This window comes from Thamnophis elegans, chromosome 4 (genome assembly GCF_009769535.1).
Source record: "Thamnophis elegans isolate rThaEle1 chromosome 4, rThaEle1.pri, whole genome shotgun sequence".
Taxonomy (NCBI): Eukaryota; Metazoa; Chordata; class Lepidosauria; order Squamata; family Colubridae; genus Thamnophis; species Thamnophis elegans.
The window spans coordinates 32,413,368-32,430,257 of record NC_045544.1 but is presented as its reverse complement, the minus strand read 5'-3'; the positions used below and the strand labels follow the sequence as shown (position 1 = coordinate 32,430,257).

Sequence of the window (16,890 nt, the reverse complement as noted above, 5' to 3'; positions counted from 1 at the left end):
TTTTCTGTTTTAATGCCCTGTTGGGAAAAAAAGAAGGTAGTGTCAAAATGGAATGGAATGTGCACTTATTCATGTCTAGACTTGCCAGATATTGACAATTTTGGATGCTTCCTCCCACTGGACCTACAGTAAAAGACTTCTTTTAAAAGTGTGGTGCCCCTAAGAATAGAAACCAGAACAAGCCTGAATTTCACTTCCAGAATTATAAGACTGGAATTCTTTCTGCATTCTGAGAAATACGGATGGAAAAAGTAATATGAATATATATTGAGAACAGAGTCAGTTGCAAGGCATAACAAGACCAGCGATTAAATAGCCTCAAACCAGTGAAGCAAAAATGAAAAATAATCCCTCCTATTCCTGTATTGCCACTGCTCCCCACCCCCCACCCCCCCCGAAATATTAGCAAGCCAGAAATAAAATGGGGATATTCCTTGATGGTGAGAGTCTTGTCCTGGTGCCTACAAAATCTTGACTGATAGCATTAAAAGTAAATTCTAAATTTTCATTCACTCAAAGAACTGTTAGATCTAGCAGCTAATAAACAGCATATATTTAGTACATTCAACAACTCAGACAAAGGCAAATATGATGGAGTGTATCTGAACAAGGTATCTTCATTTTTCCTTTAGAACTTGATTTCTCAGAATTACATGCAGCTATAGTTTGCTTTTTGCTTCTTTATTGCCCCTCATATTAATATTATATAGTATCACTTTGAAGGAGCTTTGGAATCAAGACCTACATTTGTCCTTTGAATGGCATGTCACAGCTACTCTCCCCAAAGTGGGTGAATCTACATTTCATTTTAATTTAATTTAAAGTTCAGTTAAAATGTATCTCATTTTTCACATATACTAATAGAATTACTATCCATGTGTTAATGACTTCTCCCTTATGTCATCTAAATAATTATAACTTGGTAGTAACTTTTGAGCCATAGAAACCACATATCTGCCTGAAGTATAGAGGCATTGCTGATCGCCTTTCTATGCCTTTTTCCCCAGGAAGGTTTATCAAAATACTGCTGTGTCATATCAATGTGTTTTTAAGATATACAACAAATGGTTGACTTATGACCATTGGTTTAGTGACTGTCCAAAATTACAATGTTGGGATCGTTGGTGTTCTCTGAGCTTGGTTGTTTTCTTAAAGACATTTCAATACCCAAACTAGGTAACTGCTAGTCATCAATGGTGTTGAAAAAAGTGACTTAGAAACTAGTCTTTGCACTTAATAACCATCACAACATTACCACAGTCACATGATCAAAATTTGGACCCTTGGCAATCAGAATGTATTTATGACAATTGCAGCATCTCAGGTTTACCTAATCACCATTTGTGATCTTCCCGTCCAGCTTCTGATAAGCAGAGTCAATGGGGGAAGCCAGATTCACTTAAAGATTCACTTAACAATGATGATTCATTTAATAACTGAAGCAAAAGAGTCATAAAATTGGTAGTGCGGTTCACTTAATAACCAACTTGCTTAGTTCTGGCTCCAGTTGTGATTGTACGTTGAGGCCTACTTATATTGTGTGGGGGAAGAAAATTATTGAAAGCTTTCTTGTCACATGAAGAAACACATCCCCATTGCTATTTCCATTAAACTACTTATTCCTTTGGATGACATTCTAAAAATGCCAGTAGTGGGTGGAATAAGGAATTTTCACTCAGCTGTAGACTTGGGTCTATTTATTCTATGTGTGATGACATCTCTTATGTGGACCCATTTCACTCAGGCTTTCAACCAGGAAATAGGATTAACACTGTTCAGTCGGCTGGTGAATGACTCGAACTTGAAATTGGGGAAAAAAAGTTGTCCTATTGATTCTCTTGAACATTTTTGAAGCTCAGTGCTATCTGTTTGGGAGATAACATAAGCAGAGCAATAAATATCTCTTCAGAAAATCAAATTCATATTCAATCTAGCAGATGTTTTGTCATTTTGATGCACCTGGATCGATTGCTTTATTGCAGACAAAAAAAAATAGCCATACTCCTGCAGGCAGTCTGCATATTGCAGAACGTAGAATTATATGCCTGAATTATGAATGACTGACAGGAGCCAGAGAGTAAATCCTAAGCATCTTCCTCTCACCTGGTTGCATCAGCTGTGTCTTACTTATTTTTCCCAGCCCTAAGTTTAGCAGGCAGCTGGCCTGAGCAGTGTTGGTTCCTTCGTCACCACTGTCAACTCTTATACTGTCTCCCTCCCTATTTTATCCTTCCTATTTAAAGGTGCCAGATGACTCTTTCCCTCCCTCAGTTTGTGCGAGACTGAAGGGCATTATGCCTCCCTGTCTGTTTTCATATCTTTGCCAACTGGAAGCTGACAAAATCTTCAAAATCTGTACTCCTTCAGTCTGCCTAGGGATCTTAATAGTCCATATAAATTATATTTCTTCTTTGGCTGCAATGAGAGAGAATTTCCTATTTTGTCCCAATCTCCACTTCAAGTTGACTCCTCATAGCAGAGCTTAGTTTCCATCTTATCTATTTTCTTCATCAGGAACATTGTCCATTTCAAAACTCTTCCTTTTGAATGGGATAATCTTCATCTCTTATTAGTTAGTTGTACAGATGTCGCCTTTTTCATCCCCCAAGCAGTTTATACGTCTCTCTTAAAGTCAGAACTGTAGATTATTGCCAAAGATAGATTAGGTCCCCAATGAGGTCATTTTGGTTGTGAAGGTATGTCAGAGAAAGTACAGAGCATAAATGTTGTCAGCCATATCCTATGGCATTTCTGTATCTGGGTAACTCTGCCAATGACTTGTGTTATTTCTAGGTCTGTTTTTTTTGCAGTGAAACGCTAAAATACATTCCATACCAATTCTTCTTCCCTCATCACATAACAAAAACTGAATGGTGGTTTAAAGATGCGCAAGGGAGGAGAGAATCTCGTGTGGCTGGAAACTGCAGAGTAATGTCTGTAGTATTGATCTATGCAAGTATGGCAAATGGTTCAATAAACTTGCATCTAGTTTCTTAGTATGTTGGGTGACAGAGAGAAATCTGATACAAAGCCAGATGTGACCTTCAGCAACAATGGAGGAGGGAAGGGAAATGCTTCCTGCTGCTGTCTGTCAATATAATGCTTGCACAAGACCTAGTGTGATCCAGTTGATCCATGAAAATGTGCTAAGAGACTCAGCATTCCTGGAAAAGAGGGGAGGCAAAATGGATATAGATGTACCGTAGATACTAGGTGGTAACCATAGGTGGCCTGAAATGGCAACATCTGAGTAGAGGCATTATTGGAGTTGTTATAAACGAACACTTAATAGATAAAATATCACATCAGTTGTTTTATACATAGTTTACATAGAGTTGGAGACTTGATCTTAGTGACATTTATCCACCATAAATAGCACATAAACCCATAAGTGGTAGGTTAGTTATAAAGTGCAAGAGTCTACTTGGTTTCCTAACAAGAAACTTGTTTTTGCAAAAAGTAACATGGGTCTTGATATCTCTGGCAAAAGGCCACCAAAGGTCTCTGAGAAGTAGTGGTGGATAGTTTTAAATATTCTGAACTGTCCAGCTAACCATCATGGAAGAGCTGCAAGGCAAGGAAAGAAGAACCCATACTTCTCTCCATTCCCAAGAAAAGTGGGAGAAGAGAAGGATAAACCTACAGTCAATACTTCACAGCAGTTGTCTCATAGTCTTGATACAACTCAATATGTTGCTTTATTGAAGATAAGATACCAGTTACACTTATACATGACTGACCTAAACTTTTTCCTCCCACCTTTTTGAGTTAATAGAGTCTTAGCTGTTCTTTTCCAAATTTTAGGACTGAAAGTCATCTGGTCCATGTTTTACATAAGCGGTCCAAGTTATGGCTTGCCAGCTTTGACTCTTTTATTGTCTTGGTGTTCTTACAGACTAGCTTAGTCTTAGGGACTCAGTTGTTGCAGCCTTTCCAGAGATACAAGTTTATCCCTGGGTATTAAGACAATTATGGAACATATTGCTTGATTTGAAGCTACCAACAGCAGTCCCATTATTCCAAAATATGCAAGTGACATTTTTGAGGACCTGTTTTTAGAGGTGTAGGGTTTGCAGATAATTGTATTTTACATTGGTTCCAAATTAGAGGAATGCCTTTTTATGCTAAGATTACTTCCCAATTTATTAGTATAGCAGAATTTGATTAGATTTTAATTTATGTTTTAATATTGTTTTTATGTGAATGTTCTTGTATATTTTTTTAATTTGTTACCAATTCATGAACATCTGATATAACCTATTACTACATTCTGTTGCATGGGCAGTTATTTTGATAGAATTTTCATTTTTTGATATTTAATTTTTGTTTTATTATTGTAGGTCATACAAAGTCATCTGAGTTGAATGATTTATAATTGTTTATAAATAAACATTATTTCCAAATAAGAATTCCCAGATAATCTGGCAATGGTGTATATATGTCCTATACAAGCCATCCCCAATTTGACACTCCTCAGATGCTTTGAATTATAACTTCCATGATGAACATGTTGACTGAAAATCCATATGTGGTCTTTGCTTCACTGTATAGTTGTTAAAGACTTTTGGAATATTTCTTTAGTATGTAATTTCTTTGAAAGAATACATGTTCTTTTCTAGTAGCCAGAAGTGAATTAATTTGTTGCCTGAAGTTCTTTTGTCCCAGTGAGTTTTCTGCTTTGCATGTACTTCTTTGTCTAGCTTTGTAGTTTTAATACACATGTAATTTGGATTGTGCAAGCTTATCCTGTCCTACCTACAGTAGTTGGCACTGCATGCAAACATGCAAGAGCACAACATCTTAGCAGAAGATTAACTCGTGCACATAGCTTGCCTTGCCAATGTGATAGGCTTTTTACTCTTTGTTGCAGGCAAGTTCTCCCAACAATGCCTCCATCTCAGTGTCAACCTGTTGCTGAGTCAGGCTAAAGTTGGATTAAGGTGAGCTGGCAAGAAATGCTGGTGTTTTCCACTGAAAATGGGACATTCTATGTTGCAGGAAGGAAAAATGGAAGATGATGACCTGCAAGGCTCCAGTTGATCTATTGCCAGTCCCCCCTTCTCCCCTTTGGCTTCAGGGCTCTATGTCTCCATGACCATCTGTGCTTTAGCTGCTGGAAAGGATAGATCTTCATGTGGCAGCCAATATTTTTTTCAGTAGGGGGAATATCAAGGTCTTCCACAAGGTCAATAATAAGAGATCAGCTATCCTAATTGCAGCTATGCATTAGCAAAACTCCCAATGGCAGTTCCTAGAACTTCACTTCTCTTTGTCCTCATTCAAATGCTCCACTTCCTGTACAGTCCTCAAAGTCAACCCACTTCAGTGGTGGGATTCAATTTTTTTTACTACCCATTGTGTGTGTGGCTTGGTAGGCGTAGTGTGGCTTGGTGGGCATGGCAGGAGAAGGATACTGTAAAATCTCCATTCTCTCCCCACTCCAGGAGAAGTTTACTGCAAAATTCCCATTTCCTCCCAATCAGCTGGGACTCGGGGAAGCAGAGAATAGATGGGGGCAGGACCAGTCAGAGGTGGTATTTACCAGTTCTCCGAATTACTCAAAATTTCTGCTACTAGTTCCCCAGAACTGGTCAGAACCTGCTGAATACCATCTCTGACTGACTTCCTTCCAGGCAATGTAAATTCCCACTTCTCAGGAAGGGGGCATTCACCTTAGCTGCTGCCAATCTTCCTACAGAAAAAAGAAGAAGTAGCTGGATTGAATCTTTGAATTGATGGTAGTGGTGGGACTTCTAGCAAGTACTCCGCAGATGAATGAATTGGCTGTGACACTGCAAGGCAGGCCTACTGTGCTATAGCCAGTAGCCTTCCTACCATAGCTCTTGATAGGAAGTCTCTGCCAATCTAATCTCAGACATCTGGCTATAGGAATGCATGGGGACTGTGCTTTTCCAGAAAACATACTTATCTCTCATCACAAAAATGAGGGGACAGCACGCTGCTGGGCGTGAGTGTGCTTTGTTGGGCTCCGTCTTTTGACCAGGCTGCTGTTCCAAGCTTCAAGTGAGTGGAATTATTTGAGCATAATTTTTTATGTGTGTGGAGGGTTTGGTATCCCAGCTGAACTGCCCATAACTATTGCTTGTTTCTTGAATCAGAGCAAAAGCACCTGCTTCAATTGGACTCTGTTTGTTTGGCTTCTCTTTTCCTTGCCAGGAAGAATTGATAAAAAGCGAGTGGGAGGAAACTAAGAGCAAGAGTTTATATAAACACTTGTCTGGTTTTTCGTTTTGTAGAAATTTATTTAATTCCAATCTTCTGGATTTCAAAAGAAGACACAGTATGTTATGTGGAGCTTTTTCTTTTATTTCTGAACTGTAACAAAGTGCTCATGATCAAACATATGAACGGCTTAACTTTAGTTTCTGAAACATGATGACACATTTGCTTTTTGCAACATAAGTACATTGGCAAATAGAGCATTTAAAATCTGGATGTCGTTGTAAGAGGTGGAATGTTGCTGATACCTACATTTTTGTCCATATGCTCCCAACATATTGTTGCCTCGTTCCAATCAGTATATCTATATATTCTTGCAAAAGAAGACAATCTATCACTTGCAAGGTAATTCTATACAGTGCAGAATAGAACGTATTCCCTTAGGTAATAATACGCGTAGGATTTAACAGTCTGATAAACACACACAGACACACACACATCCCTACTGAATGCTCATTAGGAGTTATTTCTAGGAAAGTATATTGTAAGATTGTAGTTGTATGCTGCAACTTCAATCATACTGTCAAGTGGTCATAGAATTATTGATTGATTTCATAAAGCAAACAAGCCCTGGAATTTTTGAGGAAATAGATATTTCAGTATCACTCAGTTTCATAATTTCTATGGCCTTTAATTAGCACCTTCCTCATTTTGCTTTGGAGAAGTAGATACAAACTAAACTGAACAATGTCATTTACTAAAACACTCATTTCACCCAGTCATGCCCAAATAATTAAGAAGGGATGTGACATTTTAGAACTTATTTGCTGGTTGTAGGCTGTAATTATTTCCAGATTTTGTGAAATGATATCACCATTGTTCTGCTAAGCCATATGTTTCTAGCTTGCTAAAAGATTGAAATGCCTGCAATCCATATAGTGATGTTTCTGATGTTGTGAAAACTGTAGGAGTTAATTTTTTGTCCCCTGGCTGTTTAGAGCTCTGCGCTACTGCAGAATAGAGGATGCATTTAAAATGACCTACACAAGCCCTGGAGTCATTTTGGATCCCATCCAGTAATACTTTGTTACTTCCTCCAAATTCTTAACTGCGCTTTCAATGATATCATGCATGGGGTTTTCAAGAAAGAATGGACCACTTTTTTAGTCTTGCTTTGAAAAAAAAACATCTAGGTTACACCCTTCATCACAAATTATGCAGTCCTGCAATCAAGGAGCTTTTAAAAATGCATTGCCTAGATATTGGAGCCAAGTTGAAAAAGACAACAGAAAAGGGAGAGGGGAAATATATCCATTAAATATTTCCATGTACTCCTCTCCACATCTTTCACAGAAAATACATGCCAGCAAAAAGGGAGAGATTTGGCTGTAGCCCATTAATTTAGTACCTGTTTTGCACAGATAGGCTTTTATCTCTTTGAATTATTACTCCTATTACTATCATCATCATCCTCTCCATCATCATCATCTTTTATGGCTTGGAAGTTTTAGGTATATTCATTATTGGCATAACTTTTCTAAGACCATAAATTTTGGAAGAATTACTTTATTCTTTGCTTTCTTCTCTTCCCTGCCTTTTGATAACTGGGAAGTTAATTCATTTTCTGTTGGCTCAGCAGGTGAATAATACATCTCTGGTCTATTCTCATCTTCCCCTGCCATAAACCATGTCCTTTTTAACTCCATGTTTTAGAAGCTTTTCAGAAACCTATAAAGTATAGCATGCAGATAGTGTGAAACCCAAAGGAAAAGTTCCATAACTTATCTCCAGACAGTTAAATGCAGGTGCTTTATCACAATTTTGTGGAAAGGTGACTCATTGACCAGACTGTGTCCAGCTAAAGGGAGCATAAAAGACCTGCAAGATCTGAGATCTTGCTGTGTTGTATCCCTCTTAATTTGTACATTAACTAGGAGCCAGTGTGAGTTGTTTTGTGGTTTGGTTTGGTTTGGTTTTTGTTCTCCTTGCTGATGTCTGCTTGCTGAGCATAAAGTCACAAGAGAAGGTGCTAAGGCTGCATCTGCCTCACTCCTCAAGGTACTAGGTAAAGTTTCTTTCCCGCCTACAGCTCAGTCTCATCCAGCATTCTTGCAAAAGGCCAAACTAGTTAGGAGTTCATGACCTAAATGAGCAAACAGGAGTGCCAAGGGAGAAAGCTTGGTGGGGAAGAAGAACAGTGGAAGAAATTCTAACTACCCATCTTCAGAGTTCAGCTACGGAGTCAAGAAGTCAGGGTTTCATGCTCTATAAAATTATGCCATAGGCACTATCTTTTCAATTTAACCATTCCTAAAGAAAAATAATACCATTGCCAACAACATGAGCATATAGAAAGCCTGCAGGTATGAAGGTGTCTTCCAGTTTATTGCAGAGGGTATGAAATGTATGATTCCTTGCCTTTTGAACGTAAATCAAATAATATTAATAACATTAACATCCAAAGCCATAATCAACACTGATAGAATATCCACTTTTGCCCTCACTGTAGCAAGAATGGAGTTGGCATAAACTGAATTGGTATATTTAGTCCTACAATAATATGTAAGATATCCTATCATGTTTACAATTTAGAGTTGTAAATTATTTTAACTGCTAACTTTGTAGTCCAAGAATATTTTCTTTTTTTAGAATCCATCCCAAGAAAAGTTAGCCTGATTTTAACAATTGGATGCCTAAGTATTAGCCACCCCCCACAAATGATTCTAATTCTATAACTCCCTAATATGTATGTGTTGCATACTTTAGTTGAAATGTACAAGCATCATACTGTATATTTTGTTTTAATTTTTGCAGGATTTTAGATAATGGGCTGTGTGCAATGTAAGGATAAAGAAGCAACAAAACTAACCGATGAGAGGGATGGTAGTTTAAACCAGAGTTCGGGTTATCGCTATGGAACAGACCCTACCCCTCAGCATTACCCAAGTTTTGGTGTGACTTCAATTCCAAACTACAACAATTTCCCCACAGCTGGAGGACAAGGATTGACGGTCTTTGGTGGTGTCAATTCTTCATCACATACTGGTACATTGCGTACAAGAGGAGGAACAGGTGAATAATAATAACAACAAGAATTGTATCCATTCCCTTTCTAAAGCATGTTTATGTTCCTCAATAAGAAAAAATAATCCGTGTAGATTTCTTCTTTGAATCTCTTTGCCTTTATCTCAGACATACTTCTTGTACTTGATGAATTTCTTATCAGAGTTCACCAGTGTATTAGTTCAGATATGCACATACTTACTATTCATACTCCAGTGTCATTGTTTGCTTCTCTACTGGCAAAAGTCAGTCATATAGATGGTAGATATTATTTTCTCATCATGTATGTTCAATATACCAAGCCCAACCTTCTTATGGAATCAGTACCTATACAAGTTTTGAAAATATATTTTCTTCTAGATTTAAGGTTTAATTTTCTATAACTTCTTAGCAGCATAACAGCTTAAAGGCTATATAGATAATAACATTTGAAATTCATTATGTTTGTTGCTGATGCCAGCCATGAATTTAATATTTGATCCTAAATAAATAATCATTGTATGTATTAACCCAGCACACTAAGTTGCAGTGTGATACCAGCATCTATAACACACTAGCCATTAACCATGATTTACAAATCAGTGGCTATTCACCTGCAACATACTATGCCTAAGCCAAACAAACTATATTATTATTTTGTATGGTGTATGATCCTATTCCCATAGATATCCAGAATAAAGAGATGGTGTTTTTTTTCTTAGGTTTATGCTCCATGGCCATCTAATGATGATGTTGTGAGCTTATGATGCTTGTAAGCTCATTATTAAGTTGCATTTTTGGAAACAAATATAGTGCTGGAAGTTGTCAGTTTAATTTGCAATATGCCAGGATATGATTTATTAATTCAAATTTATATTCATCTTGAATATGCAAAGGAAAATGGGTGAGGGAAAGAACCTCATAGAATTAATAGTAATAAATATGATTAATTCACTAAATAAACGAAGAGCCTGACCCAGCACCAAAACAAGTATCCACTGGCATATTTGGTGCATTGCAAACCACATTAGAATCTGCAGTCCTGCTGGACAACATTAGTCAAAGATAATACACACAAAGCAGTTTAAAAAAAGATGGCATTAGAATTTATATAGTGCATATATAACCAAATGTTTTGGGTTTCCTATGCAAAATGCTGTATGAAAAATAAAATGAGAGGTTCAAATTTATCCTTTCCTCCTTCCATTATGAAAACAAATATGAAATAATGAATTTGTTTTAAAAACACTGCAATTTATAAAAGTTGCATTCACTTTCATTATCTTTCCATAGGTGTAACTCTTTTTGTAGCTCTATATGATTACGAAGCAAGAACAGAAGATGATTTAAGTTTTCATAAAGGAGAAAAATTCCAGATACTTAACAATTCGTAAGTTTCATTTACTATATGACTTACTTTTTAATGCCTAGATGGCTTGTTCCCTTGATAGCAATGATATATTAAATTCTATTTTGTGATATTAAGAGATATTTCATATCACACAGGACATTTAGATTATCGATTATTTAAAGTAATAAAAGATGAGAGAAAATAGTTACTTGTTAATTATGTAAAGAGCTGGAGCTATTGCTACTATTACTTTGATGAGTAACAGTATTCACTATTTATCAGTGAATATCTGAGTAGAAATCTTATAAATAAATAAAACCAGTAATCTTGTAGATGTATCGTGATGCAAACTCCACGCCTCAAGTAGATTTTATGATCTAATGTTTTGTTGTTTTGATGTTATTGTAGTTAGTTATGGACATCTAGAGGGATGTGCTCAGTGGCTAAGACACTAAGCTTGTCGATTAGAAAGATCAGCAGTTTGGCAGTTCGAATCCCTAGCGCCACGTAACAGAGTGAGCTCCCGTTACTTGTCCCAGCTTCTGCCAACCTAGCAGTTCTAAAGCATGTAAAAATGCCAAGTAGAAAAATAGGAACCACCTTTGGTGGGAAGATAACAGTGTTTAGTCATGCCAGCCACATGACCACAGAGATGTCTTCGGACAGCGCTGGCTCTTTGGCTTTGAAACGGAGATGAGCACTGCCCCCTAGAGTCAGGAATGACTAGCACATATGTGCGAGGGGAACCTATACCTATGGACATCTATGAAGAGGAATAATCTGAACCCTTCCATCTTTTAGCTGGCCTTTATTGGCTAGGATTAATATTTTAATCCTAGATTGGAAATTAAAATAAATGTAGAAACACTGAAAACAAAGCCTTTAAGAATTTCTAAAAATGCTGGGTTTATTTTAAAACATTTTTTAAAAAACCTACAATGTTAAAATATTTTCTAAATACATAATGTGTTTCTTCTCATGTATATAATGGCAATTCCATCCTTGAAATATTAATAAAGATTCTGTAAGTCAAAATAGTATTTTTCCAAAGATAACAGGCAGATTATAAAACTGAACTAAAAAACAAGGGGATTTGTGGAATATTCCATGATTCCTTATGCTTAAACTTCTTTGCTGGTTGTGTCAGCATAGATGGTTGAACTAAAACTTACTTTAAGAATAGCATCATTTTCATAATCATATTTTGATTAAATTTTGATTTATTGTCTGCTTTTCTTGATGCCATAAAATGGTCCTGATGAAGAAAAAGATAACATATTTGAATAATAAGCTATTTTATTACAGTTTTCTAAATCTGCAGTAGGGCTATCCAGGTGTACATAACAGTACATCGTGTATAATTAATATTACTTTTTATTGGGGATATTAAAGTTTCCATATTTTTGCTGGCAAAAATGCCCAAAGGATGCCTAATCGTTTTTCCCCATGTTGTGATGGATATTTTTTTTAATTCAGTTTCTTTTTTAAAGTTCAACCTTAAACGTTTTCAGTCTTTTGTCAGTCATTTCAGAGTGCAGTCATTTGAAAGTCAGTGAAATTACAAAAGCACGCATATTTTCAAGAGAGCTATGGAATCCACCCACACTGATACATTCTTTTAACATGGAAGCAAACTGTACAAGCACAGCAATACCAGTTAATGCTTGCTTTCTCTGTTTTCTGAATGAATGTCTGTTATAACATGGCACAAACCGCAGTGTGTCATGGCTGTTATAAAAGATCTCCCTCTAGTGGAATTTCTAGGCAGTAGTACCAAAAGAAAAATACATTCCATTGTCTGTTTCTTTAATTATGAATGCTCAAAAAGGATGGATTCTTTTACTGATCCGGGACCAAGGTAGGCATATTATGATGGCTATCTTTAAACTGATGTTGTGTTTTTCTAACTCTTGCTTTGCAGGGAAGGAGATTGGTGGGAAGCCCGATCCCTGACTACCGGAGAAACTGGTTATATTCCCAGTAATTATGTGGCTCCAGTTGACTCCATCCAAGCAGAAGAGTATGTATTTTTTTTAAAAAAGGATTGTTTTGAACAGAGAACAGTTAAAACTGTGGTGACTTACAAGGAATTACCCATTACATTAGCTTCCTTTTTTAGCTAAATACTTGGGTAATTAAAAGAAAGATGAGAGGGGAGGGGAGGGAACTGAGTTAGCTTTACCAGATCAGAGTAGAAATATCCAGAATCTTCTGGTCTTTAAATATATCCTTGATAGTGGAGTGGGTTTAACTTTAAGCACACTGAGATCATGAAGGTTTTATTCTAATTAACTGAGCTAAATTCATAATAAAGGCAGCTGGAACAGCATTTATTATTTCAGTTTTAAATATCAAAACTAAAGGAAATATTGAAGCTTTTCTAAAAGCAGTATTTGAATAAACATGAACTCCTAGCTCCACAATGCTATCTATAACTTGTCTTATCAGAAATACTTCTTTGCATTAGATTGTGAAGGCACAAGAAAAACTTGAATGAGCTTCACAGATGGTCCTTATGCAAGCTTAAGTGTTTTAAATCCTTAAAAAGCAATTCCAGTTTGAAAACTTTTGTTTCTGGCATGTTTGTTCAGGTGGTACTTTGGGAAACTTGGGCGAAAAGATGCTGAGAGGCAGCTGCTATCCTTTGGAAATCCACGAGGAACCTTCTTGATTCGTGAAAGTGAAACCACCAAAGGTAATAATTCCTGTGTTTTAATTAAGAAGCAGAGGGAAAGCATCAGTGAAGGTAATGAGACATGCTCAAATGAAACAAAAAATACTACAAGCAAATTCATTTTTTCATAATAATTTAAATTCAGCAGAACTTATTAGATAAACATCACATTCAGTTTAGTAATTTAAATTTAAATTCAGCAGAACCTATTAGATAAACATCACATTGCATTTATAAAATCTGTGCTGGGTGTGATTGTGTTTTAAGTAAAGAAAAATAGCATCTAATTTATGAGTTGACTTTTCAGAAGGGCTTATTTTTTAAATTCTTCTCTAAAAATCAAAAGTAGCAAACAATAGTAAAGAGATCTAATTCTGAATATAGTAAAGAAGGAAGAATTATAAAAGAACCTCTAAAATCAGGGCTGTCAAACTCCTGGCCTGTGGGCCCATGCCCGGTTTAGTGAAGGGGGGAAAAGTCCCAATACGTCACATGATGACGCCGTGACAACATGAGTTTGACACCCCTGCTCTAAATTCTTCAGCAGTTCTGTTAATGCTGTGCCTTTAAAAATCTGTCCTTTATTGCTTTCCTTAATTTCAAAAAAATTAAGGAAAGCAATAAAGGTTCGCCTGGTGCACCAGTTGTGTCCCTACCTGAACTGGGAGGCCCTCACAACAGTCACTCGTGCCCTTGTGACCTCTAGGCTGGAATACTGCAATGTGCTCTACATGGGGCTGCCCTTGAAGAGCATTCGGTGACTTCAGCTAGTCCAGAATGCGGCCGCGCGAGCGATCGTGGGTGCACCTCGCTTCACCCACGTAACACCTATCCTCCACGAGCTGCACTGGCTGCCTGTTGATCTCAGGGTGCGCTTCAAGGTGCTACTTATCACCTACAAAGCCCTTCATGGTAGTGGACCTGGGTACTTGAGAGACCGCCTACTGCCAATTACCTCCACTAGACCGATACGATCGCATCGATTAGGCCTCCTCCGAATTCCATCATCCAGCCAGTGCAGACTGGCAACTACCCGGAGGAGAGCCTTCTCGGTGGCTGCTCCGACCCTCTGGAACGAACTCCCCGTGGAGATTCGGACCCTCACCACCCTCCAGTCCTTCCACGCCGCTTTAAAGATCTGGCTGTCCCGGCTGGCCTGGGGTTAAGATTCTAACCCCACCCGAATTGTGTGACTGTTGTGTTTTCTTTTTAATATGTTGTATTGTCTTCATGTTGGAAAATTGTTTGTCCTTCCCCCCCCCTTTTTTTTGAACTGTGAGCCGCCCTGAGTCCCCCCATGGAAAAGGGCGGCATACAAATAAAGGGAAATGAAATGAAAATGAAAATTATACGGGATACTCCATTTTTATAGTAACATGCTACTTAAATAATTTAAATTATTTTTGGTTAGAATATTCTATTTATTTATTTATTTATTTATTTATTTATTTACATGCAGCTGTTGACTTTTCTTGTTATAGGTGCCTATTCATTGTCCATTCGTGATTGGGATGATATGAAAGGGGATCATGTCAAACATTATAAAATCCGCAAGCTTGACAGTGGAGGATATTACATTACAACCAGAGCACAGTTTGAAACTCTTCAACAACTTGTTCAGCATTATTCAGGTAACCTTGAAAATTCAGTTCTTAAAATAAATTCAGCTTCTTAAAATAAAAATACTACCGATATAATGCCTTTCTATTATCTTTCGTTAAATATAAAATGTTAACGAAATTAGAGTCTTCTTTTTCATTTTAGTCTTTAGCTTGGAGTTAAATACTTCAGATGAATCTCTCATATTATCTGAACACATAAAAGACTCACCATTTTAAAATACAACTTTCATTATATAAATCTCAGATTTATTTGTAAATCTCAGAAACTTAATAAGTTTCGTTAGTACTTTTTTGATGCCTGCATGGGTTTTCAATATAAATCACTTTATCTGAAAAGGGCATTTGAGATAAGCTATTAACATAAATACAATACAAAGGGCTCAGTGGCTAAGACGCTGAGCTTGTCAATCAGAAGGTCAGCAGTTCAGCGGTTCAAATCCCTAGCGCCGGGTAACGGAGTGAGCTCCCGTTACTTGTCCCAGCTTCTGCCAACCTAGCAGTTCAAAAGCATGTAAAAAATGCAAGTAGAAAAATAGGGACCACCTTTGGTGGCAAGGTAACAGCATTCCGTGCACCTTTGGTGTTTAGTCATGCCGGCCACATGACCACAGAAACTTTGGACAGCGCTGGCTCTTCAGCTTTGAAACGGAGATGAGCACTGCCTCCTAGAGTCGAGAACAACTAGAACCTATGTGTGAGGGGAACTTTTCCCTTGAATTAATATAATGCAAACATTGGTTTCTTAATGTTGGATTTCCCAAAATTCACCATTGCTTTAATGTTAACATCTTAAACTAAACTTTAGAACTCTGGGAGCTTGGAGGCATAGTCATGAAACTAAAAAAAAAGGTGAATGAGTTCTTTTTATTGAGATTTTAAATATCCCTGTGGCTTCCCTTCTATTTCCTATATAATTAATTTGTCTCCCCTCCATTCCAAAATTAGGCACACAATTTTAGTCTTTCTTGGAAAATAGAAATCCTTTTTCCTAGAAAAGATACATTCTGATATTTTAAAGGATACATACTTTTTATCCATAGTTTTAACTCTAATCAGAGTCATCTTAGTTATGGTTATATTGGCTTTAATGATGCTTGAAATTGTGGGTCTTTTTGCTGTAACTCAGGGCACTTAAAAAGAGAGATCTCCATCCATCTATCATCAGAATACTTTACATGGACTAATCACTTGCTTAGTTCTTGAATTTCATGTAGTTGTTCCCATATTTCTGTTGACAAATTATACAGATAAAGGCTGTTCCCTCATTCTCTGCAATGCTGGGATTGAAGCTGACAGTAAACAAATCAGGATCATTTATAAGAAATTGTTCTTGTCAGCTCATGCCACCTTAAGTAAGTGACAGAACATTCTTCCTTCCTTCCAATGACCCTCATCATCACTTCATTATGCTTGTATATTCTTATTGAGTACATCTTGTACAATTTAGTACAAGCATTCCACAAATATTATATTCCCCTTTTTCCTCTATTTGACAGCTAATGCTATAAACAGTGCTGGAAATAGAAAGCCTTTAGTTCATCCTCATTGCTTGATATGGCTAAGATCCAACCACACTTAGTCCTATATTTATGTAAGGATGGTTTTGTTGTTTTGTTGCTGAGGTTTTGTGTGTTTGTGTTTGAGTAACTGTTGTCTCATGACAACAGCCTAGACTAGTCTTTGCAGTTGTCTTGGCAATGTTTTTTGGAAGTCATTTGCTGCTGCCTTCTTCCTTGAGTTAAGAGAAAGTGATTGACCAATTTCCCCAACAGGACTACAATTCATAGTCTCCTGGTTTTAGCCTGGTTCCTTAGCAGTGGTGGGTTGCAGGCAGTACACTCCAGTACGGGCACACTGGAGCTTGCCCAGAGCACTGGGTACCATTCCAGTATGGTGCTCCAGAGGGCCCACCTGCCACCCGAGCTCTTTACCTGTCCTTTAAAGCCTTTGGCGCTTATGCGCATGGCGCATACAGTGCCTACACGATGCTCCGCCAAGCAGCTGGAGCATCGCGGAGGCTT

The 16,890-nt window shown here is 37.3% G+C and overlaps 1 protein-coding gene across 3 annotated transcripts in view; it reads left to right on the top strand.

Annotated features, from left to right (window-relative positions):
* FYN (FYN proto-oncogene, Src family tyrosine kinase) overlaps positions 1 to 16,890 on the top strand; it is a 70,819-nt gene that overhangs the window by 33,836 nt on the left and 20,093 nt on the right. For all 3 annotated transcript variants that reach the window (XM_032216728.1, XM_032216726.1, XM_032216727.1), the window contains exons 3-7: positions 8,995 to 9,252; positions 10,516 to 10,612; positions 12,495 to 12,593; positions 13,165 to 13,268; positions 14,729 to 14,878. In XM_032216728.1, coding sequence (XP_032072619.1) covers positions 9,006 to 9,252; positions 10,516 to 10,612; positions 12,495 to 12,593; positions 13,165 to 13,268; positions 14,729 to 14,878 — 697 coding nt within the window. In that variant the 5' untranslated portion in view covers positions 8,995 to 9,005. The remainder of the gene's footprint in view (positions 1 to 8,994; positions 9,253 to 10,515; positions 10,613 to 12,494; positions 12,594 to 13,164; positions 13,269 to 14,728; positions 14,879 to 16,890) is intronic.